The following is a 27,539-nucleotide window of genomic DNA, read 5'->3' on the forward strand; positions in this document are numbered from 1 at the left end:
CCCCTCCAAATACCTGTAAAAAATGGCTCTAAACAAATTCTAGAGCAGCAGAACCCACAAAAAGACAGAGTGAAACAAATTTCCAGCCTAAGACAACCTGGATAGTTGATAGGAAATGTCTGTTGAGCCAGGCTGGAAGAGGAGTACAGTTCAGCGAGGGCCACGCAGGCAAAAACAGCCTCAGTGAACCTGGAGCAAGCCTCAGGGGACTAAATCACGGGCAGCTGTGGTGGTTTCCAGACTTCTCAAGTCACAAATGCCTAAGACAACTTAGAAGGTCAGTAGGAAAGGTCTGTCGGACCTGGGTGAGAGAGGAGCACGGTCCAGCCCCAGTTCTGATGCAGCCCTAGTGCGGCAGTGGCTTCTGGAGTTCTTGGCCCACAGATGGTGGGAGAATCAAGCAGCTGATCAGAGGGGGATTGCAGGGATCTCTTCACTGGTGCTGAGGCAGGATTCTCTTGCTTTGCCTGTCCTTGGATCTGGGTCACAGTCCTGAGTGGCAGTCCTGGGGCAAGGAGGAGTGCTGGCATGGTGGAGCTTGTGGCTGCAGTGGAGAGGGAATCCTCACAGTTCCAAGCCAGAAAAGAGTGCTTGTGGTCACTCATAGACCAGAGCACAGGCCAGGAAAGGAGTAACACCTCATCTTTGATCATACCACCTTGGAAGAATGGAAAATTTATAAGTCCCTAGAAGTGTCCCTGAAAACAGCTGCACAAAACCCCTGAAGCTTGGGACAGTACAATCTCCACAGTGGAAACAAACCCTTATCTTAATGAAGAGTTTATAACTCATGTAATTGGTGCAAAAAAACTCAGACCGTAGAATCTTACTTTGGTGACAAAGATCAGAACATACAACCAGAAGAAGGCAACACAGTCAAATCTCCTACATCCAAAGCTTCCAAGAAAAATATGAATTGGTTCCAGGCTATGGAAAAGCTCAAAAAGAATTTTGAGAAGCAAGGAAGAGAAGTAGAGGAAAAATTAGGAAGAGAAATGAGAGTGATGCAAGAAAATCATGAAAAACAAGTCAACAGCTTGCTAAAGGAGACCCAAAAAAATACTGAAGAAAATAACACCTTAAAAATAGACTAGACCAAATGGCAAAAGAGGGCCAAAAAGCCAGTAAGGAGAAGAATGCCTTAAAAAGCAGAACTGGCCAAATGGAAAGGAAGTCCAAAAGCTCATTGAAGAAAACACTTCCTTAAAAATTAGAATGGAGAAAATGGAAGCTAATGACTTTTATGAGAAATCAGGAAACAATCAAAACCAAAAGATTGAAAAAATAGAAGATAATATCTCACTGGAAAAATAATTGACCTGGAAAATAAATCCAGGAGAGATAATTTAAAAGTTATTGTACTACCTGAAAGCCATGATCAAAAAAAGAGCCTGGATGTCATCTTTCAAGAAATTATCAAGGAAAACTGCCCTGATATTCTAGAACCAGAGGGTGAAGTAGACGTGGAAAGAATCCACCAATCATCTCCTGAAAGAGATCCCCAAAGAAAAACTCCTAGGAATATTGTAGCCAAATTCCAGAGTTCCCAAGTCAAGGAGAAAATATTACAAGCAACCAGAAAGAAACAGTTCAAGTATTGTGGAAATGCAATCAGGATAACACAAGATTTAGCACCTTCTACATTAAGGGACCAGAGAGCTTGGAATATAATATTCCAGAGGGCAAAGGAGATAGAATTAAAACCAAGAATCACCTACCCAACGAACCTGAGTATAATCCTTCAGAGGGAAAAATGGACATTCAGTGAAATAGAGGACTTTCAAGCATTCTTGCTGAAAAAGACAAGAGCTGAATAGAAAAGTTGACTTTCAAATACAAGACTCAAGAGAAGCATAAAAAGGTAAACAGAAAAAGGAAATCATCAGGGCCTTAATAAGGTTAAATTGTTTGCATTCCTGCATGGAAAGATGATATTTGTGACTCATGAGAACTTTGTCAGTTTTAGGGTAGTTGAAGGGGAAAAAATTATATGTATGTATATAGATAGATAGATAGATAGATAGAGGGCACAGGGTGATTTGAAGATAAAGGGGTGATATCTGGAGAATAAAATTAAGGGGTAAGAGAGGATTATACTGGGAGAAGGAGAAAGGGAGAGGTAGAATGGGGTAAATTATCTCACATAAAACAGACAAGAAAAGGCTTTTACAGTGGAGAGGAAACGGGGGAAGGTGAGAGGAAATGAATGAATCTTATTCTCATCAGATTTGGCTCAAGGAAGGAATAATATACACACTCAATTGGGTATGGAAATCTATCTTACTCCATAGGAAAATGGGGAGGGGGAGGGGACAAGAGAGCAGGGGGATGATAGAGGGGAGGCCAGATTGGGGGAGGAGATAATCAGAAGCCAACACTTCTGAGGAGGGACAAGGTCAAAAGAGAGAATAGAATAAATGGGGGGGGTGGGATGGGATGAATGGAAATATACTTAATTTTTCACAACATGACTACTATGGAAGCATTTTGTGTGACTACACATGTATCGAGTCGCTTGCCTTCTCAATGAGGGTGGGTGGGAAGGGAAGAAAGGAGAAAATTGGAACCCAAAGTTTTAAAAACAAATGTTAAAAAAAATTGTTTTCACATGCAACTGGGAAATAAGATATACAGGGAATGGGATATAGAAATCTATCCTACCCTACAGGAAAATAGAAGGGGAAGGGGATAAGAGAAGTGGGGGAGAAATAAAAGGGAGGGCAGATTAGGGGAAGGGGTATTCAGAATGCATGCCATCTTGGGGTTGGGGGAGGTATAAGATGGGGAGAAAATTTGGAACTTAAAATCTTGTGGAAGTGAATTGTTGAAAACTAAAAATAAATAAATTAATTTAAAAAAGAAATAAAAAAGAAATAAAGAATAACTTAAATAACAGGAGAAATATTCATTGCTGTTTGTTGATTGTGCCAGTATAATGAAAACAACAATACCACCAAAGATAATTTTTAGTGTTAATGTTATACCAATAAAATGATCAAAGGGATACTTTTCTAAAACTAGAGAAAATAATAACAAATGGAAAAAAGAAAGGATGAAATAGCAATTACTGATGCAGTCATCATAACCATTTAGTATTATTTTCTGTTTTTTTTATTTAAATTCTTTTGTTTTTTATTTTTAGTTTTCAACATTTATTACCACAAGATTTTGAGTTCCAAATTTTCACCCCATCTCGCCCCTCCCCCCACCCCAAGATGGCATGCATTCTGAATACCCCTTCCCCAGTCTGCTTTCCCTGCTGTCTCTCCCCCCCTTCCCTTCTATTTTCCTGTAGGGCAGGATAGATTTCTGTACCCCATTTCCTGTATTTCTTATTTCCCACTTGCATGTGAAAACATTTTTTTTTAAATATGTGTTTTTTAAACTTTGGGTTCCAAATTTTCTCCCTTCCTCCTTCCCCACCCACCCTCATTGAAAAGGCAAGCAACTCAATATAGGCTATACATGTACAGTTATGCAAAACACTTCCATAGTAGACATGCTGTGAAAAACTAACTCTATTTCCCTTAATCCTATCCTGCCCCCCCATTTATTCTATTCTTTCTTTTGACCCTGTGCCTCCTCAGAAGTATTTGCTTCTGATTACCCCCTTTCCCAATCAGCCCTCCTCTCTATCATCCCCCTACTCTCTTGTCCCCTTCCCCTCCTATTTTCCTGTGGGGTAAGACAGATTTCCATACCCAATTGAGTGTGTATGTTATACCCTCCTTAAATCAAATCCTATGAGAATAAGATTCACTCATTTCCTCTCACCTTCCCCCAGTTCTCCTCCACTGTAAGAGCCTTTTCTTTTCTGTTTTTTGGTGAGATAATTTACCCTGTTCTACCTTTTCCATTCTCCTTCTCCTAGTATAATCCTCTGTCACCGCTTAATTTTATTCTCCAGATGTGACCCCTTCGTCTTCAATTCACCCTGTGCCCTCCATCTATCTATCCATCTATCTGTCTGTCTATCTATCTATCTATCTATATACATACATATAATTTTTTCCCTCCAGCTACCCTAATGCTGACAAAAGTCTCATGAGTTACAAATATCATCTTTCCATGCAGAAATGTAAACAGTTCAACCTTAATAAGTCTCTTATGATTTCTCTTTCCTGTTTACCTCTTCATGTTCCACTTGAGTCTTGTATTGGAAGGTCAGATTTTCTATTCAGCTCTGGTCTTTTCATCAAGAATGCTTGAAAGGCCTCTATTTCACTGAATGATCATTTTTTCCCCTGAAGAATTATACTCAGTTTTGCTGGGTAGCTGATTCTTGGTTGTAATCCTATCTCCTTTGCCCTCCAGAATATTATATTCCATGCCCTGCAGTTCCTTAATGTAGAAGCAGCTAAATCTTCTATTATCCTGATTGTGTTTCCACAATACTTGAATTGTTTCTTTCTGGCTGCTAGTAATATTTTCTCCTTGACCTGGGAACTCTGGAATTTGGCTACAATATTCCTAGGAGTTTTCCTTTGGGGATCTCTTCCAGGAGATCGGTGGATTCTTTCAATTTCTATTTTGCCCTCTGGTTCTAAAATATCAGGGCAGTTTTCCTTGATGATTTCTTGAAAGATGATGTCTAGGCTCTTTTTTTGATCATGGCTTTCAGATAGTCCAATAATTTTTAAATTCTCTCTCCTCTCTCCTATTTTCCAGGTCAGTTGTTTTTCCAGTGAGATATTTCACATTGTTTTCTAATTTTTCATTCTTTTTGATTTTTTACAATGTCTTGATTTCTCATGAAGTCACTAACTTCCAATTGCTCTATTCTAATTTTTAAGCAAGTATTTTCTTCAGTAATCTTTTGGACTTCCTTTTCCATTTGTCCAATTTTGCTCTTTAGGGCATTCTTTTCTTCATTGGCTTTTTGGACCTCTTTTGCCATTTGGGTTAGGCTATTTTTTAAGGTGTTATTTTCTTCAGTATTTTTTTGGGTCTCCTTTAGCAAGCTGTTGACTTGCTTTTCATGATTTTCTTGCACCACTCTCATTTCTCTTCCCAGTTTTTCCTCTACTTCTCTAACTTGCTTCTCAAAATCCCTTTTGAGCTCTTCCAAGGCCTGGGACTGATTCATATTTTTCTTGGAAATTTTCAATGTAGGAGCTTTGACTTTGTTTTCTTCTTCTGGTTGTATGTGTTGATCTTCTTTGTCACCAAAGTAAGATAATATAGTATGACTCTCTTTTCGCTGCTTGCTCATGATCCCAACCAATTACTTAGTGAGTTTTAAACTCTGTGTTAAGGTAAGAGTCTGTTTCCAATGTGGAGAATGTACTGTCCCAAGCTTTGGAGGTTTGTACAGCTGTTTTCAGAGATACTTCTAGGGACCTGAAAAGTGTCACTTCCAAGGTGCTATGATAAGGGGCGAGGTGTTTCCTCTCCACCACCACAACGAGCTCCACCACCCCAGCGCTCCTCATCACCCCTCAGAACTGTGACCCAGATCCAAGCCCGGGCAAAGCAAGAGATTCCTGCCTCAGCACTGGCAAAGAGAACCCTGCAATGATCAGCCACTCGATTCCCCCTCAGTCTGTGGGCCAGAAGCTCAGAAGGCAACCACTTCCCTCGGGGGTGGCTGAGATCTAGCTTCTTCTCTCACTGTTGTAACAGACTTTTCCCACTGACCTTCTAAGTTGTCTTTGGCGTTCGTGGGTTGAGAAGTCTGGAAACCGCCACAGCTGCCTTTGATTCAGTCCTCTGAGGCCTGCTCCAGGGTTGCTGCAGCCTGCGCGCCCATGCCGAACCTCTCTCCTCTCCCAGCCCAGCGCGATCAGACCTTTCCGATCAGCCATTCAGGTTGTCTTGGGCTGGAAATTTGTTTCAGTCTGTTTTTTTGTGGGTTCTGCCACTTTAGAATTTGTTTAGAGCCATTTTTTTTACAGGTATTTGGAGGGGTTTGGGGGAGAGCTCTAGCAAGTCACTGCTTTCCCTCCACCATCTTGGCTCTGCCCCCACCATTTAGTATTGTTAAAAAACAGAGAAACAGATCAATGGAATAGACTAGATAGGGAAAATCAGAAAGAATGGAACTCAGTAATCTACTGTTTTATAAACCAGAAAATATAAATTACTTAGGAAGTCCATTTTTTTTTTTTACTGCAATAAAAATTGCTGGGGAAACTAGAAAACAGTCTAGCAAAAATCAGGCCTAGACAAACATTTTACACCATTTTCCACAATAAAATCACAATAATTATGTGCCCTTAATGTTAAAGATAACACCATAAAATATTTAGAAGAGAAGCAGATTATATATCTTTCAAGCTATAGAGGAGTATATTCTTAACTAAACAACAGATGAAAGCAATTGCAAAAGATAAAGACTTTGATTACATGACACTAAAAAGCTTCTGTAGAAATAAAATTTATATACCTAGGATAAAAAGAGAAGGGGTAGAATGGGAAAAATCTTTGTGTCAGATTTTTCAAATACTGTTAGGTATCCAAGATATGTATGTACACTATATAGATGTGTGTGTATGTATATGTATATAGTGTGTGTGTGTAAAACCAATTTGCAATAGATAAGTTGTCAAAGGATAGGAATAATTTTCAAAAGAATTGCAAGCTATTAACATCCATATGAAAGAATACACTAAATCACTAATAATAAGAGAAATGCATATCAAGACAACCTTGAGGTTTCACCTTACATTGGCAAAGATGACAAAAGATAGGAATAGTCAGTGTTGGAGGTGTGGGAAAACAAATAAACTAATACATTGGTGGACCTGTGAATCAGTGCAACCATTTGAAAAGCAATTTGGAATTATACAAATAAAGTGATTAAAGTCATATCCTTTGACCCAGAGCTTCTACTACTAGGCATATATTCTGAGGAGGTCATTGATAAGACAAAAGCAAATATCAAAATGTTTATAGCATTACTTTTTGTAGTAGTAAAGAAGTGGAAATGAAGTAGATGCCCACTAAATAGGGAATGGCTATACAAACTGTGGTACATGAATGCAATAGAACATTACTATGCTATAAGAAAGGAAGAACATGATGACTAGAGAAACATGTAAAGATCTAGCTGAACTGATGAAGAATGAAATAAGCAGAGCCAAGAAAACAGTATACACGATGACTGCAGTGACATAAATGGAAAGGAAAACCACAAAATAGATGAAAATATTCAAAATAAAAATAAAAAGAATAAGCATGACCTGAAATAAGATGTTGGAGAAAGCATCTCCCCCAAAATCTTTTGCAAAGGTGAGAAGTCTACAGGTGTGGATACTGCATATGTTTGATGTAGTGTTTGGTTTTGCTGATTTTTCTCTTTTTTATTTTTCTTTGAAAAATATTATTTGTTATATATCATGACTCTCTAGGAGGAGTGAGGTAGAAGAATACTGGAAGAAATTCTGATCATGTAAAAAGCAAAAGGTTATCAATAAAAATATATTTTTTGAAACAGGATATCAATAAAAATTTATTTAAAAAAAAAAAAGACTTTTCTTGTCCTAAAGAGAAAAATAGGGAAACTACACTATGTGTCAGCCATATTATTCAGTATTGTTTTAAACTGTTTAAAATAGCTAAACAGTATAAAATACCTAAGAGTATACCTGCCAAAACAGACACAGTAACTATATGAATATAAACATAAAACATTTCTATACAAATAAAGTTAGATCTAAGTACTTGAAGTAATATTTATTTTTTATGGGTAGGCAAAGCCAATATAATTTTTTAAAATTACATTTTCAATAACTAATCTATTTAAATAATGCCATCCCAATTAAATTACTAAAAAAAACTATCTTACTGAGTTAGAAAAAATAATAACATAGTTCATTTAGAAGAACAAAAGGTCAGGAACTTCAAAGAAGCCTTTATAAAGATGTAAAGGAAACATATTCAGTAGTATCACACCTTAAACCATATTGTAAGGTGAGAGCATTGTTGAAGTGTAAAATGGATAATTTTGATTATTTTAAATTAAAATTTTCTTGTATTGGGTAAAACCTATGTATCCAAGAATAAAAGGAATGCAGAAATTGGGGGAAGATTTTCATAGCCAATCTGTCCAGTAGAGTAATTGAGTTGTAGTATTGCTGTGATATAAGAAATAAAAAGCTGGTTGATTTAGAAAAGCATGGGAAGACTTGGATTTAGGAAAGATGATGCAATACACCTTCAGATAAACAGATGACAAGTTGAAATAAGCATAGTACAGTCTTCCATATGTGTGTATATGTGCATGTTTATAGATGTGTGTGTGTATGTGTGTGTGTGTGTGTATCCACGCTTAATTGTAGCCTTCTGGGTGAGGGGAGAGGAAGAAGAAAAAATAAAGTAAAAAATGAAGTAGAGAACAGAAGAAAACCTACAAGGAAGCAAAGAAAAGCTGGACAGCTTTGAAAACAGTGTGTGGTATTTATTAAATAAATTTTCTTGAAATGAAAATTTATTGCTTTATATTGAATCTTCTCTTATGTTCTGCTGTATAGATGCAATTTTTCTTTTTCCTTATTTTGTGCTTAGGTTTAAAATAACCCCCCCCCCCCCGGCAGATTTATTTTTTTTTAATTAATTTATTTGTTTTTAGTTTTCAAATTCACTTCCACAAGATTTTGAGTTCCAAATTTTCTCCCCATCTCGTCCCTTCCCCCACCTCAAGATGGCATGCATTCTGAATACTCCCTCCCCTAATCTGCCCTCCCTTCCATGCCTACCCCCTTTCCCCTTCAATTTTCCTGTAGAGCAGGATAGATTTCTATACCCCATTTCCTGTATAACTTATTTCCCAGTTGCATGTGTAAACAATTTTTTTTTTAATTTGTTTTTAAAACTTTGGGTTCCAATTTTCTCCCTTTCTCCCTCCCCCCCCACCCTCATTGAGAAGGCAAACAACTCAATACAGGTTACACATGTAGTCATGCAAAAACACTTCCATAGTAGTCATGTTGTGAAAAACTAAGTATATTTCCCTTAATCCTATCCTGCCCTCCATTTATTCGATTCTCTCTTTTGACCCTGTCCCTCCTCAGAAGTGTTGGCTTCTGATTATCCCCTCCCGCAATCTGCCCTCCCCTTTCTCATCCCCCTGCTCTCTTGTCCCCTTCTGCCCCCGCCCCCCATTTTCCTATAGGGTAAGATAGATTTCCATACCCAAATGAGTGTGTATGTTATTCCTTCCTTAAGCCAAATCTGATGAGAATAAGATTCACTCATTCCATCTTACCTTCTTTCCCCATTTCCCCTGTACTATAAAAGCCTTTTCTTGTCTGTTTTATGTGAAAATAATTTTTTTTAAAGTTGGATATGAAAAAAATAAAATAGGCACCAAAAAAACCTTTATCTGTTTATGTGTATGCATATCTATGCAAATTATCGAATAAGAAATGTCCTTATACAGAGATCACATTACTAATCCCTTTTCATCTTTACATAGTAATATTTTAAGTATTTGTTAAAAATTATCATAAGTAAGGAAGTTCAGTTAGTTAAAGGAACATGATGCTAATGTATAAAAATAGATATTAGAAAATAGATATTAGGTCTTTACTATTATGTACAGTTTATAAAGAAAGTTTAGGTGTTTTATGTGCACCCAGTTTTTTGTCTTTTACAACAAGCTCATGTAGATAAGACCTTAAAATTTTTGGCTATTTCAAAAATTTTCATTTCATACAACTTTAAATTGCTTAGCATATGTTACAAGAATGGTAACTGTATACATCATACCTATGGCTTTTGAGATAAATTTAACAGCTTTGGCTTCAAATAATCAAATATTTTCTGCTAAAAATGGGACATTTACCTTTTCCATCAATATTTTCTTTCTATAGTAAAGAAATGGAAACTAGAAATTTACCAAAATTTATCTTTTTGTCTTTCTGCTAGGAGAGATGTCTTGGATGACCTTGTGACATTGCACAATTTTAGAAATCAGTTCTTGCCAAATGCACTGAGAGAGTTTTTTCGACATATTCATGCCCCTGAAGAACGTGGGGAGTATCTTGAAACTCTTATAACAAAATTTTCACACAGATTCTGTGCTTGTAACCCTGATTTGATGAGAGAGCTTGGCCTTAGTCCTGGTAAGAATTTCCATAATGAATTACTACTTTTTTCCCCTTGGTATGTCATAAAGTCTCACCTCCCAACTAACTAGAAGCTAAAGCAGGTAAAAATGTTGTCAAAAAGTTTAGTTTTTATAATAATGAACGTTAAGATTGGTTTGTAGTCACAGCTTTCTCAATATAAAGCTTTACATGCCTTATTATTGCCTTTTTATATGAAATCCAAGTATTTCAAAACAATGAGAAAACTAAATTGTTATAAAAATATCATAGGATGCTATGCTCTTTTGTAGATTGTATTGGGGGAAATTTTTTTCTCACTTCAAGTATTCTATAACTCTAGTCTTTTTAAGTAAAAGTACCTGGCCCTGAGATATATTTCAGTCATGAGGAACATGTAGTGCACATGCACAGTAGATGGAGAATGTGTGTGAGGAACACCAAGAAGGGTACTGCCACTTGATCATAGAGTCTGCAGAGGAGAGTAAGAAGATTTGAAAGGGTCCAGGTTGTGAAAGAATCTAAAAGCCAAACACATGACTTCATATTTGATCCTGGTTGTAATTGAGAGCCACTGGAGTTTTTATGAAGTAGGAAAGTGACATGGTTATACCTGCATTTTAGGAAAATCATTTTGGCAGCTATTTGGAGGATGAATTGGAATAGGGAGAGACTTAAGTCAGGGAAACCAACCAGAAGAGCTTTGTAATTGTTCAGGCTTGAGTGATAAGTACGTGAAACAGTGCCTTTCAGTGCCTGTGACTTAAAATTAATGTTTCTATGTGATCGTCAGGACATTTCTGGTTGCAGGCCAAAGGAGATCTTGTTCACTTTATTTTTTTTCCACTTAAGTATGTTTAAATCCGTTTTGTTATCTTACAATGAGTCAAAACTCATATTGGGAAATAAGGATGATAGTACTTATAGGCTTTGTGAGTTATATAAAGGATGTATGCAGTGCTGTGTTTGTAGGGGACATAGAAACAGAATTTTAGAGGTAAGCAGCCTGGTATAATGGAAAGAATGGTTTTGGAGAAAGTACATCTTTGAGAAAATTGAGACCTAGAAACACTAAGCAATGTGTCCAAGGCCATAGAGATAGAATGGCAAGTGCATTTCCCACTCAAAATTGATCATTGTTAGACTCATTGTTGTGTCATACCTGCAATTGGAATCACTTTATCTAATTTCTGAAAGTAAAATTTTTATAATGATAGAAATAGCCACTTAACCTGCCATTTCTTCCAAAGTTGAAAGATGATTCCAGAATACAAATGACTCTTTTTTGTATGCTTAAGCATTATATAACAACTATGATCAGTAAAACTGACCTTCTGATACAAGCTTTTATAGACGTCATTATGTCAGAAAATTAAGTTGATACCTCAGCAAGTGTCTTTCTTTTCTTTAGTAAATGTAATTGTTTGCATTTGTATAGCACTTTAAGTTTTGTAAATTCCTTTCCATATATATAATATGTATACACACATTATATATCTCGTCTCATTTGTACTGGAGTGACATAGTAAATTGCCAGTGAGAGCTAATATTCAAATGTATTAATTCCTCAAAGCTGCTTGATTATTTTGATGGCATAGAAATTACTTTTGTTTCAGCTTGAGAACTTACGCCACTCTAAGTTATGTTTACGTGATAAACATCTAATTGAAAACTGAAATTAAGTTTTAAAAGTTAAGGAAAAGAGTTTCCAGATACTCAACTGAGTGGCACCATATAGAAAACATCTGGATTTTAAAATTAAATTTCCATTTTAATCCAGCAGTGTCATTGTATTATTATAAATTTGCAATGTAATTTCTCATCTGTCTTCTTTTTCCATTCTTACCCCCAATAATTTCATTGTTTCTCTTATTAAGAATAGATGTCCTATAGCTAGTTACTTATCAGGATTATGTGAAATGTTCTCAATATTGCCCATACCTATAATGTCTATTGAATGTGTTTTTCAAAGAATATTTAATATAGATGTTGTGTACACATGTATATATTTTTAAAGCATATGGAAATGCTGAATTTCTACAGCCACTATAATATTAATGATGTGGAACCAATTGTCTTGACCATTACGTATTTCAAAATTTTTTTAATGTTATAACACTATATCTATTTTAACAGAACAGTGAAGAAATCTTCCAAATATATTTATAGAGTGACAAATTTACATCAGTAATCTCTTTCATAAATAGAGCATATTTGCACAACAAATCCTTATCATAAATTTTTCTCAATATCAACACATATCAATTTATTTTTGAAAGGGCATTATGGAAATATATTTGGGATGGAAGAATTGTTAGAATGCGTTCAAAGTATGATTTAATTCTCCAATTGATAAATAGTTAAAGATATGAATAGGCAATTTTCAGATGAAGAAGTTAAAGCTATCTATAGTCATATGAAAAAATGCTCTAAATCACTATTTGTTAGAGAAATGCAAATTAAAACAACTCTGAGGTACCACATCACACCTATCAGATTGGCTAATGTGACAAAATAGTTAAGTGATAAATGTTGGAGGTGTGGGAAAATTGGAACACTATTGCATTGTTGGTAGAGTTGTGAACTGATCTAAGCATTCTGGAGAGCAGTTTGGAACTATGCCCAAAGGGCTATAAAACCATACATACCCTTTGACCCAGCAATACCACTTCTAGGTCTGTATTCCAAAGAGATTGTAAAAATGGGAAAAGGATCTACATGTACAAAAATATTTTTTGTGGTGGCCAAGAATTGGAAATTGAGGGAATACCCGTCAATTGGGGAATGGCTGAACAAGTTGTGGTATGTGAATGGAATGGAATGCTGCTGTGCTATAAAAAATGACAAACAGGAAGCTCTCAGAAAAACCTGGAAAGACTTATATGATTTGATGCAGTGAGCAGAAATGAGCAGAACCAGAAGAACATTGTACACAGTAAGAGCCACATTGTGCAATGACTGACTTTCATAAACTTGGATCTTCTCAGCAATGCAAGGATCTAAGACATCTCCAAAGGACTCATGATGGAAAATGCTATCCACATCCAGAGAAAGAACTGTGGAGTCTGAATGCAGAATGAAGCATACTATTTAATCTCTTTTTTTCTTTTGTTGTTTTGTTTTGTTTCTTCTTTCTTGTGGTTCCTCTCATTGGTTCAAATACTTCTTTACAACATGACTCATGTGAAAATATGTTTAATATGAATGTATATGTAGAGCCTATGTCAGATTGCATGCCAGCTTGGGGAGGGGGGAGGTGAGGGAAGGGAAGAAAATTGAAAACTCAAAAGCTTATTGAAGTGAATGTTGAAAAACCAAAACTAAGCAAATAAATTAAAAATAAAAAAGAAATGATGAGCAGGCGAACTTCAGAAAAACCTGGAAAGGCTTGCATGAACTGATGCTGAGTGGAGTGAGCAGAACCAGGAAAACTTGTACACAGTAACAGCAACATTGTATCATGACCAACTTTGACAGACTTAGCTCTTCTCAGCAATGCAGTGAACTAAGACAATTCCAAAACACTCGTGATGGAAAATGCTATCCTCATCCAGAGAAAAAACTATGGAGTCTGAATGCAAATTGAAGCATACTATTTTCTCTCTTTTTTTTTCCCATTGGTTCCAGTTCTTTACAACATGACTAATGTGGAAATATGTTTAATATGATTGTACATATATAGCCTATATCAGATTACATGCTGTCTTTGGGAGGGAAGAGGGGAAGAAGGGGGAGAAAATTTAAAACTCAAAATCTTAAAACAATGAATGTTGAAAACTAAAACTAAATAAATATTTTTTAAAAGTATGATTTATACCATTAATAAATATATAATATGTCTTACAACTGAATGACTTAATATGCATCTTTTGAAAGGAGATATTTAAAAGTTTGAAATTAATTCCAAAACTTTACATTTGAAATTTATTTGTACTGAAAGTCCTTAAAACAGTTCTAAAATTGTTTTTAAATATAAGAAATAGCTTTTCAATTTGTTCTAATCACAGACTATTGACCCAGGACCACATCTTAAAAACTTGTTAATAATTTCTGACATTTCTTTTTTCTCTTTAGATGCTGTCTATGTACTGTGCTACTCTTTGATCCTGCTTTCCATTGACCTCACTAGTCCTCATGTGAAAAACAAAATGTCAAAAAGAGAATTTATCCGAAACACCCGGCGCGCTGCTCAGAACATTAGTGAAGATTTTGTAGGGCACCTTTATGACAACATCTACCTTATTGGCCATGTGGCTGCATAAAAGCACAACTGTTAGGACTTCAGCTTGGAAGGTGAAAACAACTAAAGCTACCCAAGGAATTATTTTGTAGATATGGGGGTTACACTAGTGCTGGTCATTCTAACCTCTGCATACAATCAAGTGTGTGTATACTACCTTTTTTTTTTTTTTTTGTAGTAATTTACCATGGGAACTGAAGGATTTTGCAGAAATTTTTCTTAATTTTACTTATATTTTGCACAAAGCAGAGCCATGACAATGCAGAGTCTGACACAACCATTTAAGAATGTTTAAACTGACATTACACTAAAAAAGTGGTAAATTTGTGCATTTGATTTGCTTCAGCAATCTTAACAGTTCCATTCTTTTATAAAATACCATATAATGTGTACATACTTAACTAAAGAGATTTATAATCATAATTATTTTATTGTATAGTATTTTAACTAAAGTTTTTCCTTTTCTCTCTAAAGTTGAGTTCTCAATTTCTTTACTACTGATCAGAGATTGTGATTGTTTTCCTGAAATCAGATCTGATTTCTGAGTGATTCATCAATAACAATGTTTATTTCATCTTTTTAATTAGAAAGGAGGGAACTAATTTCTAATTATTTTACATCACATATATGTGTACATACATGTGAGTGTGTGTGTATACATATATGTAGACCCATGATATTAGAGAGACAGCATAGCATAGTGATTAGAGTGCTAATCCTACCTCTAACACATACTGACTCTGTCAACATGATCAAGTCATTCAGCCTCTTACTGACCTAGACAACTCTCTAAGACTATAAATTGCAAATGAGCTGCTATTTAGTATATACGGCAGGAGTTTCCATATTGGAAGTTCTGATGTATAGTGGTGAAATCACCAGTTTGGTGCCACTCCCCCGACTACGTACACACGTGTACACAAACACACACACACACACATGCATACGTGCACGCTCGCAGTGACATGAAGATGCATAATGGGTATAAATGGGTTGTAGCACATTATCAACCATTACTTTCATGCAAGAGTAGTGTGTATGTATGTACATAAAACCACATATGTATGTGTGTGTACATATAAGTATATGTGTATATCTAAAGTTAACCCATAATTACTTTGTTAATTCAACTTCTAAACCACTAGTTAAGCACCTACTTGATGAAGAGTGCTGAGCAGCTAGATACTGAGTAACATTTTTTAATTATATGAGACATGATCCTTACCCTCTTGGAATTTACAATTTAATAGCATTTAAATTTTCTGTTCCATACAGGTACATCCTATGATTTAAAAAAAAAAACAACAAACTTTAACAACTCTAAGATACTATAACATTCTTATTCAGCATAGATTACATTTGTGTTTAAAGGATTTCTTTTCCTCAGCACTTGAATAAATCAGAATAAAGTATTCATTGAGTAGCATAGTAAATCTCTCTTGACTGTCTTTAAAATAATTTGGCAAATGTTACTATCTCCTCTGAAATAGTCTCTTGCCAATGATATTTCAAAAGGAATATAGTAAGTATCACTTCAGTCTGGTTAGGAAGTGAGCTATTCCATTTAATCACATTGTTTTGGTTAATGGTAGGTTATCTATGCCACAAATATATTAGCAGTTCTTAGAAAATTATAATACTTTAAAACAGAAATTATATAGATCACAGCTTAATCACTGATAATTCGATAACTCACTAGAACTGTGTGTGTGTGTGTGTGTGTGTGTGTGTGTGTGTCTTTGTAAATTGAGACTCACTGCTTTAAACATTTCTCCCCCTTCTGTCCCTACCTCCCAAAAAATCTGTATACAAAGGTGAGAGATATCATCCAGGTTTGTAAGAGCACACTTATGGATTGATGAGTATGGGTTTTTTCCTACTTATTTTGGAGGAATGGGAGGGTAGGAAAAAAACATTTAGATCAAAATGGGGAACCTCGGTTGTTGTTGTCCAGATCTGGCCTACCAGTATACTCCATCAACAGTACTTTGATAGATGTCAACCAACAATAAATCAACATTTAATAAGTGCTTCATATTTCCAGGTACTCTATGTGAACTCATCAGTGTGAGTTCTCCCTCCACTGTTGCAAATTACAGCTATTCTAATGCCTTTTCATCCTGTGTACTTTTAACCTGTTTTTGTAGGCCTTCTTAAAGGAAAACCAAGGGCTATCTATCTATTATGTCTCGTTCTTGTTACCTAAATCACTTCCTTCTTTGTTTAGTAAGGCATATCCTTGATGAATTCTTTTTATACCACTTCTTTCAGGCAAGATAATGATTAGTAATACATTGCATACTACTTACACCCATCATGTACTTTTATGTTGCTCCATTTTTTATTCTTCACAGGACAGTGGTATTCTTTGATATATAGTCATGTAGCATCATCAGGAAAATATTTTGTACTAATAAAATAGATTTTGCAATAGGAAGTAAATTGAGATCATTGAAAATTATACATAGTTTCCCCAGTAAAATCCAGTACAATCCTCTCTCTGTTCAATTCTGGACCCAGCTCAGTGTGTCTGCAGGGCCTAGATATATGTACTTGGGTAATATCATAATTTGTGGAATACCCATTCTTCATACTGAATTTTTACTGGGCAAATTGCTAGGCTAATCTCTTTTCAGTGATTGCAGATGATTTAGGTGGACCTATGGGATTGTAGAACTTGAAGCTGATATAGTAGAAATGCACTAACTGTTCAGTCAAAGAACATGAGTTTGAATTCCAATTCTGACATTGGACCAAGTCATATTATCTTCTTAGCCTTCATTTTCCTCATCTTTAATATGAAAAAGTTAAACTAGATGACCTCTTAGGTCCCATCCAGCTTTAGATGTGTGATTCCTATGAACGCAATGTCTTCCACAAACAGGAGCATGTGTAGAACCTGACCATCTATAAAGAATCTCTCTTCCATTTGGATATCTGAAAAACCCCATGGCATGCTCTTGGTGAGCTTATACTGTATCTCCCTATTAATATAAGGTTATCTCTTTTATGATTGGAACATAGCAATTGTATCAGTTTTCCTCTGTTTAGTCAGATGTGCTTTTGTAACCAGTAATCAACAGAATCTTACATAATCAAAATTGTCCAAATTTGTTCCAAGGGACCCCTTGATTTTGTGACTTAAGATATGATTTGTTGTGGAAAGTCATCTGTTAGCACCTTTCTATTCCTTTCTTACATTTTTATCGAGGGTACCCTATACCAGGGGTGAGGAACCTGCAGTCTTGAGGCCACACATGGACCTTCTAGGCCCTTGGGTGTAGCCTTTTGACTCAGTCTAAGTTTTACAGAACAAATTCTTTTATTAAGGAGATTTGTTGTGTGAAATTTGGATTCAGTGAAAAGGCCCCAATTGAGGACCTAGAGAGCCATGTGTGGCCTCCAGGCTGCAGCTTCCCCAACCCTGCCCTATACCATTCTCGTAAAGATTTTATGGAAGTGAGGAAGTAGACAATTGGTTCAGTATTATAGTTGCCTGTATCTTCCCAATCAACATTTTGGTAATGATAAAGATTCTGATCTTTTTTTAGTTCTTTGGAATCATTCCTTCTTTTAAATATCTTGAAAATTGATCCCTGAATGCTTTTAAAGCTGTTCTCTGCTTCAGCATTGATTTTTTTTTCTTTCTATATTGGTCAGGTCGTGGCTACTCTTCTTTACTTTATCCATTTTAAGTGACATTTTCATTTCCTCCATGTACGATGTTGGGTACAAAATAAGAGTTCATATCTGTCTGTGATGAGGGTAGACTTCAGTAGAAAACACTGATATGTTATTTCATTTCACACCTAATTTTTTGCATTCTTACAGTTTTGTCAGTAAGTTTTTTTGGGATGACCAAGCTTAATTGGCTCTCACACCAAGATTTCTCTATCTACCTCTATAACGTTTTAGTTTATATTCTAAATTGGTATTGCTCTCGATTATTTTGTCTCTTTTTTAAACAAATATACGGTCTGGCTAAGGCAGTTTCTTGCCTTGTGGCTACATGGTACCTGCTTTTCTTTAAAGCAGTTAAACCTCTCTAATAAATGGTTATAATAGATCAGTGTCTTTACTTTTTTGTTTGTTTTTGTGAGGCAGTGGGAGGTTAAGTGACTTGCCCAGGGTCACACAGCTATTAAGTGTCAAGCGTCTGAGGCCAGATTTGAACTCAGGTCCTCCTGATAGGCCAAAGCTCTATCCAGTGCACCACCTAGCTATCCCAATGTCTTTACTTTTAAACAATTTGTTTAGATCAGGTTGAAACTGATGTGTCATAAAATGTCTTTTTCATTTTTCCTACTTTGGTTTTGGAATTGATTTTGACCATTTTCTCTAATATGGCTGCACGTAGACAGCTTACTGTGAAATTACTCTCATCAGTGATAACCAATCATTTCCTGTCTATTACAGTCATTTTCATTTTCTTTGATGTTGTTTGGTGTTCATGATTTCTAGCCTCTCCTGACTCTTCCTGAGGAAAATATTTGGGCCTCTAATTTATTAATCTCAAACTCTATCTTCCATTATGTTTTTCATTGTCCGTGCCCATCTTCACAGTGTAATCTTTGAATATCAAGTTTATGTTGACTTGGTTTGAAGAATCTTATATTCTTCATAGAATTTCTCTTCATCCTCTGTAACAGATGTCGGTGCAATATTGATCATATTATTCTCAAATATAACATTAAATCGTTGTGAAAGGAAGCAATTTCAATTTTTCAAAGAACAGAACATGACTGTCAGACAATTTGAATACCAAAAGGACATGGTAAAGTGATGGGCCTCTAAAGTTCTAGATAAGTTTCTAAATATGCCATTTCTTACATGCAAAATTAAGAATTCCATGAGAAAAATAAGCCTGATTACAAAAGAAATGTGAATTTTTTTTTAAATCAACCGCAAATGGAAAGTTCCTTTAGTAAGAAATTCAAAGAATAGTGATTAATGACAACTTACCCTAGTGTCCACAGCCTAGCTGTACAACTAAAGGTGTCGCGGTCTCTTTTTATCCATATTTTCCTCTCTGCCTCTTTCCTCTGACTTCCTGGTTTGTCCTCTTCCTTCTCTCTTTCCTCTCCGTCTATATACCTCTGTCTTCCTCCTTCCCTCCTCTTTCTTTTTATGCTGTTATCAATTTTTATATTTCTCATTTCCGTCATATTATGCTATGCCCCAGCCCCTCAAGTAATTTTCTCTTAACTGGCAGTAATATAAAACCAAAGTATTTTTGTTACCATTATTTATCCCTGTTTCATCTTAGTAGTTGAGAATGATTTACATCTCAAGTTTGAAAGAAATAAAACCTGGGTTTATGCTTCTTCATTGTGTGTGACCTTCAATAGAAAAAAAAGAAAAAGGCTCTTCAACTTACTCTATACAAGAATGATACATACACATATAATTCAGTGACCATATAGTAACTACCTACTGTGTTTGGGGTATATAAAAAACAAACATGAAAATAGCCTCTTCAAGGAGTTTATATTCTACTTGAGGGAAGCATGTACACAGATATATAAATATTCCTGTGGTCTAGACCCACACCTCCATATCCCCAAACTCTAGGGTCACACAAAGCTCTGTAATAGGGGTGGACCTAAAAGATTAATATCATCCTTGCCTTGTTATGCTCATACAGTTTATTCTGTGAAATATTAAGTAGAGATAATTTATCTTTTGTATCTAGGCTTCCAAAAATGCAGGTAATGGACTCCCTAGATCTTACATAAGCAGTAACAAATGAGTAGAATATTCACCTATAGAAAATGAAGATAATGCAAAGGACAGGAGCTTATAAATAGATAAAGGAAACATAAAATTTATTCAGTAGTCCATAAGGTCCCCTCCATGTGAGACAGAATTCTCCCCCAAAGGTCCTATACATCGAGAAGGTATACAGAGTGCTAATATCTTATCTTGCAGTTATATACCTGCATTCCTTAACTCTTACTCATTTTTATCCAAGAAGCAACAACTATATTGGAAAAAGAGGAATTCATTTGAGCCACTGAACATTTTTGAACAGAGGATGATTATGGCCAGAACTTTCACAGAGAAGATTATCCTAACAACTGTATGAAGGTTCTGAGAGAGGGAAGAGAGAACATCTGATGGGCTATTGCAGTTGTCCAGGCAGATGACATTGAAAGTCTTCTAGAGTTGTGGCATTCAGAATAGAGATGAGAGGATAGATCTGAGCTGTTGCTGAGGTGAAGTAAAGATTGGGCAAGTGAAATAGAGGAATCAGGTAATGACTCCAAAATTTCAAACATTTGATACCCAGTGAATGGCAGTGCCACAGACACCCAGATAATAAAGAAGGAAAAGTTGGGAAAGTAGTTAAGCTCACTTCTAGATACATTGAGTTTAAAGCTCAAAGGGATATCAAAACCCAGATATAGGAAATGTAGATCTGAAACAATGAAGTCAGGGCTAGGACTTTGGAGTCTGCTGTATAGATAGAGGTAATGGAAGTGATGGAATTTGCAAAAGGAGTGTATGTTCTGTAGCACATCTTAAACTGGGGGTCATGACCCTATATAATGCAATATAGGGTCCTGATCCACAGTTTAAGAAGCGCTGAAGGGGTTGCGAGTAGAAAAGGTTTAAGAAGTCCAGTTCTATAGGACACCCACGTTAAAGCTTTGGAAGAGGATGCAGAGCCAATGTATATGGAGGAATTGTGTTTGTTTGAGTCATAAATCTCTGTTGGAATCATCTAAGGTCATTGATAGTACAGGTTTTGTCAGTTCTTTTCATGGTCATTATATAGTTTTAAATGACTTTTTTATTTCCTAACTTCTGCATTACAAAAAATGTAAGCTATACAAGGTATAGCTGGGAAGTTTCTTAGAGGTGTGCTTAGCATGCCAGTGACCACTTATTTTTCTCAAACTCCACTTGGATTATTTTTCATGATTTACAAAAAGATTTTAAATCTTCTATCAGTGAGTTTTTAGGTATGTCTCCTTTACACACCCTGAATTACATTGATGAACCTTAGTTCATAAACCAAGTAGGGGATAAAACTTTGCACAGCATTTAACTTTTCTCAGGCAGCTAGGTGGCACAGTGGACACAGAGTCAGACTTGTAGTCAAGGTAGAAGAGTCAAATGCAGCCCCAGAGACTTCCTATCTGGGTGACCCTTGGCAAGTCACTTAACCTTTCTGTGCATCAGTTTCTTCATCTGTAAAATAGTAATAATAATAACACCTATCTCCCAAAGTTGTGAGGATACGTTGAGTTAATATTTGTAAAACATTTTGCAAAGCTTAAAGCACTTTATAAATACTAGCTATTTTAGATTAGTTCTTATTATTCCTGCCTCTTTGAAACTGAAAGATTAGATATTTTAGCCCACGTCACCAGTGCAGTTTCACGCATTGTAGGCCATGAGAAAAATTATTCATTGATTCAAGTATATGACTTCATGGCTTTACTTAGATTCCTCCAGTCACAGCTGTTTGGTTCCAATAATCCAGCCCAATCCAGTCAACATTTATTAAGGGCTTACTTCTGTTCCAGGCACTGTGCTAAGCACAGGGTATGAAAGAAAGTCTCTGCCCTCAAGGAGTTTACAACCTAGCAGGAGGAGAGCATACACAAAAGAAGGCAGGCAAACTGGTGGAGTTGGTGGGGAGACCAGGGGGCACCGTGTTCCATGGAGTTGAAACCAGGCAGAGTAGCAGATACAGAACAGAGTGGGCCAAAAAGTCTAGTAGCCCGTGCCCTCTATAAAGGAAGGCATTGGGAGGAGTTTGGTACCTCACTCTCCAGTCCTTCAGTCAAGGGAGAGAGGAGGTTGAGAGAGGTGCCGTCAGTCAAGGCTTGAGTTAGTACCATGGTAATGAGATTAGGGGAGATGAGCTTATCCTGGGAGGGACATCTTGTTCTCTGGGAGCTGAAACCACCAGGCTGAGCAGCAGATACAAAGTAGAGTGGGTCTGTCATGTACTCAAATTAGTAGATCCCACTCCCATTTCCCTGAATCTCCCTGTTTTCCACCTCCACTGGATCAACTGCAATAAATCACATGACATCAGAGTAAAGCAAAGGGCATTAACTTAAAATAATGGAAAATAAATAAAAAATAAAATCAAGAAGCAACTATTGTTGGCACTATTTCACACAGCTATCCTCTCCCAAATCCAGTCACTTTGTCCTCTTCACCTTCAGCATAACAGGAAAGAAAGTTTGTTTTACCACATCCTGACTAGCTTTTCTGTCTCCTCAACAAATTGAGATGGAGAACTACCTCATTCATTCATGCAAGATGATAGAGAATTATCTGGGGCTTCTCAGCACACACTACAAATAATGAGGACACCTCAGCTGCTTTTCTTGTCCACTGTCTTATAGCCACCCTGGTTTACTGCCTCATCTCTTGACCTTGCTTTTCTACCATTGCTGCTGCCCCAGCCCCACTGTCACTTTCTGTCAAGTTAGTTGTAACATGAACCTAGCTAGCCTTCAGCTAACACCATCGTAATGCTTCCAGATCTCACATGTACGTTCTGCTTCCTCACTCCAGTTACATCTTGCATTTCTTCATTCACAATCCTTTCCTTGCAAAACTTCCATGTGCTGTGGAGTTCATTCCGCAATTACCCATGGTTGTTTTTGAGAGACCCTTTACATTCTTCCCCCCAGTATAACGTTTGCAATCCCTGCATTTTACACTCAATACAACAGGAAATCTATAGGTACACATCACAGATATTCATTAGTTAATGTACAGCATAGTCACAGGTAATTATCCCAAATAGTACATAGGCAGACACATATCATCTATAGAACTCATAATATGCAGCCCATAAGCCAATAGCATATGTAGCAAATTCCAGGATATGGACTATTCCTCATATAATAACACAACACAAACCAGAGTAATAAACAGTTGACCAAATATATGTTATGTGCTTCATATGAAACATGTTTTATAACCTCCATATTAAAGTTGTATAGAGAAGATCAAGGAGCCAGGACACATTATGCATAACATCACAGGTAGAGTTTAAATAGCAAGTTCACATTATATATACTTTAATGAACATAATCCAACTATGTGGAATAATAAATCGTCTTGGTGACTGAGAATAAACCTGGCGCTTCTATAGTAATCTACTGTCAATTCTGTGCCCTTGGTATGTCCTACAATCCCAATCCTGAGTTTGTGGATGATTTTGGCTAGCTATTGCTATTTTCAAACTCCAAGGAACCAAACTATACGTGGCATCTGTCCTTTGGGGCTGCCATAGCTGAAACGTTAGGCAGGAAAGGGTAAGCCTCTAGATTCAGCCTCACCTTCCTGTCCAGATAGACATGCCCTCTTAGTGAAGGATAGTAACTGATTTCCCTGGACTTCTGAACTTCAGTAATATGAAATACCATTCAATTAATCAAAAAGCACTTGCTATACTCAGCCCTAGGAACACAAATGCAAAAAGTGAGATAGACCCTGCCCTAGGTGGTAGAGTGGATAAAGGGAACCAAGGTTACCTTGACTCCCAAGCCAGCTCTCCACTGTTCCTTCTGCCTCTATTATATCACAATGCCAAAAAAATGACAATCTGGTTACATCATGTAGCTCTGGTAAAGATTTAAATCAAATTGTGAACGGGCTTTCTTTGCCAATGGAAAGCATTGCCTTATGATAATTTGTTGAAACTCAAAATGAATGAGAGACAGAGACAAAGTTGGGGGTAGGGGGAGGCAGAGAGTTGTCTTTTTTTTTTTAGGTTTAATTGAAATCTGGAACAAGTTCAAATTGAAACCTAGCCTATGTATAATAGTAAATCAGAATAAAATTGAAATATTCAGTTCAACACTAGTTAAGCACCACCAGCTGTATACACTGAATTATTCTTGAAAATTTGACTGAACCAATAATTCATTTGGTTCAAGACCTATCCAAGTGTTTCAATTGATTCAACCCAAAGTTCTCAAAATAGAAGCTGCTGCTGGTGTCTCTCTAAAGGCACTCTTTAGAAATGCTTTAAAGAGCTCAGGTTCAACTTTGTGATGAAATGAGGATTGGGGAGTCACTGTACATTTAACAAAGGAGAAAGGTTCCTTTGCCCTAATATAGCAAGAACATGCAACAAGAATACATAGTAAGGATACAGCTGGGACTTAGCATTTCTGGACCCAGGCCTCCTTGTCTCCATTTGGAAATGCATCTGGTGAGTATATAGTGATTCCCAAGGTCTCCGCCACAAACCAGGTCTGACAAGCCCTGAGCACCTGTGGCTTGAATTTTCATCTACCTGATTTCAAATCTGGCCTCAGGGACTTATGAGCTATGGGACCCTGGGCAAGTCATTTAACCCTCTTTGCCTCAGTTTCCTCATCTGTAAAATGAGCTGAGGAAGGAAATGGTAAACTACTCCAGTATGTCTGCCAAGAAAACCCCAAATGGGGTCACAAATTGTTGGACGTGACAAAATAACAACAGGCCAGGAAGCTGCATCAGAGAAACTGGGGCCAATCAAGTTCTGTGAGGGAAGGAACCATCACCAAGAAAGCTACTAGAGTAGCTGAAGCGAGTTGACACGCTAAGAGGAATTGCACAAAGAATCCACTGCCCTACTGCAGAAGCACAGAAACTTACACAAGGCCAGGGCTTTTTTCTTAGAAGTATAGAAATCTTAAAAGCAAGAAAGAACCACAGATTTAGAACCAGAAGGGACTTTAGATATATTTTTTTCATAATCATTCATTTTTTAGAGCATGTTCATTTTAGAGAAGATAAAACTGAGACCCAGAAATGTTATCATTTGGCTCAGGACACACAAATACTGAGTCAAGATTTAAAACCTGATGGTGTCTTTTGACACGAGATTCAGTGACATCCCACTATACCATTTTGCCTGTCAAGTTCAACCCCATCATTCTATTTATTAATGAGAAAACTGAGGTCCCAGAAAGTTTATATAGTGTCATGTAACAAAAAAAAAACACAATACTACTTAAATTAATTTACTTATTCTTTGATGTGCCAATCACATTTCCAAAAGAATATGTCAGTGGTAGAAAAATAATAATGAAATTCATATGGAGGAATAAAAAATCAAGAATCTTAAGGGTTGTAATGAAAAAAGTGAGAAAGAAGGGAGGAAGTGGGGCAGGCATCAGTTTGTTGTTACTCAATCACTTTTCAGTGATGTCCAACTCTCTGTGACCACATTTGGGATTTTCTTGGCAAAGATCCTGAAGTGGTTTGCCGTTTCCTCCTCTAGTTCATTTTTCAGATAAGGAAACTGAGGCAAACAGGGTTAAGTGGCTTGCCCAGGGTCACACAGCTAGTAAGTGTCTGAGGTCATATTCGAACTCAGGAAAGTGATTCTTCCTGACTCCAGGCCTTGCACTCTATCCACACTCACTGTACCATTTAGGGGTATTGGTACCAGATCCCAGTTGCACCACAAAGCAGTAATCATTAAAGATTTGATACTAATTGGATGGGGAGAGGGAAAGAGAGAGCGAGAGAGAGATAGAAAGAGAGAGAGACAGACAGACTTTCAGTGAATTAGGTATACTACATACAGAATTTAACACAGTATCATAGAATTTAATAAACCCAAAGACTCAGTTACTAAGGAAAGAACACTATTTGGCAAAAACTGGTGGGAAAACTAGACAGCAGTCGGGCAGAAATTATAGACCACCACCATCTCACACTATACACCAACATAAGCTTCAAATAGATGTGACCTAGAAATAAAAGGTTACATCACAAACAAACTTGAGAAGCAATGAAGGAATTACCTCTTAGATCTATGAAGAGAAGAGTTCATGACTAAACAAATGATAAAGAGGACCATACAAGGTAAAAGACAATTTTGTTTATGTAAAATCAAAAAGGTTTTGCATGAACAAATCTAAAGTAGTAAAAATTAGAAGGGAAACAGATTACTGGGAAAATACAATTTCTCTGATGCAGGTTTCTTATCCAAGATATATAAGGAACTGATTAAAATTTAAAAGACTGAGAGACACTCCTCAATAGACAGATGGTCATAGGATTTGAACAATTTTCAAAGGAAGAAATTGAAGTTATCAACTATCATTGGAAAAAAAAATTACCTGTGTCTGATAATTAGAGGAATGCAAATTAAGACAACTTTGAGGTTTTACTTGTTATGTATCACACTGGCAAAAATGACAAAAGAGAAAAATGACTAATGTAGGAGGGACCTCATAGAGAACAGCATTCACTAGTGCACTGTGGAGCTGTGAATTGGCCTAAGCCACTCTGGCCAGTTGTTTTTCCAATGAGAGATTTCACATTGTCTTCTATTTTTTCATTCTTTTGGTTTCGTTTTACAATGTCTTGATTTCTCATAAAGTCACTAGCTTCCATTTGCTCCCTTCTAATTTTTAAGGAAATATTTTCTTCAGTGAGCTTTTGGACTTCCTTTTCCATTTGACCAATTCTGCTTTTTAAGGCATTCTTCTCTTCATTGGCTTTTTGGACCTCTTTTGCCTTTGGGTTAGGCTATTTTTTTAAGGTGTTATTTTCTTCAGTATTTTTTTGGGTGTCATTTAGCAAACTGTTGACTTGTTTTTCATGATTTTCTTGCATCACTCTCATTTCTTTTCCTAATTTTTCCTCTACTTCTCTTACTTGCTTCTCAAAATCCTTTTTGAGTTCTTCTATGGCCTGGGACCAATTCATATTTTTCTTGGAGGCTTTGGATGTAGGAGCTTTGACTTTGTTGTCTTCTTCTGGTTGTCACCAAAGAAAGATTCTATGGTCTGACACTTTTTGCACAGTTTGCTCATGATCCCAGTCAATTACTTGAATTATAAACTCTTTGTTAAGGTAGGGGTCTTCTTCCAGTGTGGAGAATGTACTGTCCCAAGCTTCAGGGGTTTTGTGCAGCTGTTTTTAGAGATACTTCTAGGGACCTGTAAATTTTCAGTTCTTCCAAGGTGGTATGATCAAGGGTGAGGTGTTTACTCCTTTGCTGGCCTGGGCTCTGGTCTATGAGTGACCACAAGCACTTTTTTTTCTGCCTTGGAACTGTGAGGAGGATTCCCTCTCCACAATCACTACAAGCTCCACCACACCAGCTCTCCTCCTTGGCCCAGGACTGCGACCCAGAACTGTGACCCAGATCCAAGCACTGACAAAGCAAGAGAATCCTGCCTTAGCACCAGCAAAGAGATCCCTGCAATCTCCCTCTGATCAGCCTCTCGGATTACCCCTCTGTCTGTGGGCCCAAAGCTCCAGAAGCAGCTGCC

At 36.7% G+C, this 27,539-nt stretch overlaps 1 protein-coding gene across 1 annotated transcript in view; it reads left to right on the forward strand.

Moving 5' to 3' along the window:
* The window catches only part of FBXO8 (F-box protein 8), a 61,574-nt gene extending 45,872 nt beyond the window's left edge, over nucleotides 1–15,702 (forward strand). Inside the window, exons 5-6 of the mRNA XM_027837598.1 lie at nucleotides 9,868–10,064; nucleotides 14,121–15,702. Coding sequence (XP_027693399.1) covers nucleotides 9,868–10,064; nucleotides 14,121–14,308 — 385 coding nt within the window. The 3' untranslated portion in view covers nucleotides 14,309–15,702. The remainder of the gene's footprint in view (nucleotides 1–9,867; nucleotides 10,065–14,120) is intronic.
* The last annotated feature ends 11,837 nt before the right edge of the window (nucleotides 15,703–27,539 follow it).

The sequence above is a fragment of the Vombatus ursinus genome, unplaced genomic scaffold (assembly GCF_900497805.2).
Source record: "Vombatus ursinus unplaced genomic scaffold, bare-nosed wombat genome assembly UNPS02014821.1, whole genome shotgun sequence".
Taxonomy (NCBI): Eukaryota; Metazoa; Chordata; class Mammalia; order Diprotodontia; family Vombatidae; genus Vombatus; species Vombatus ursinus.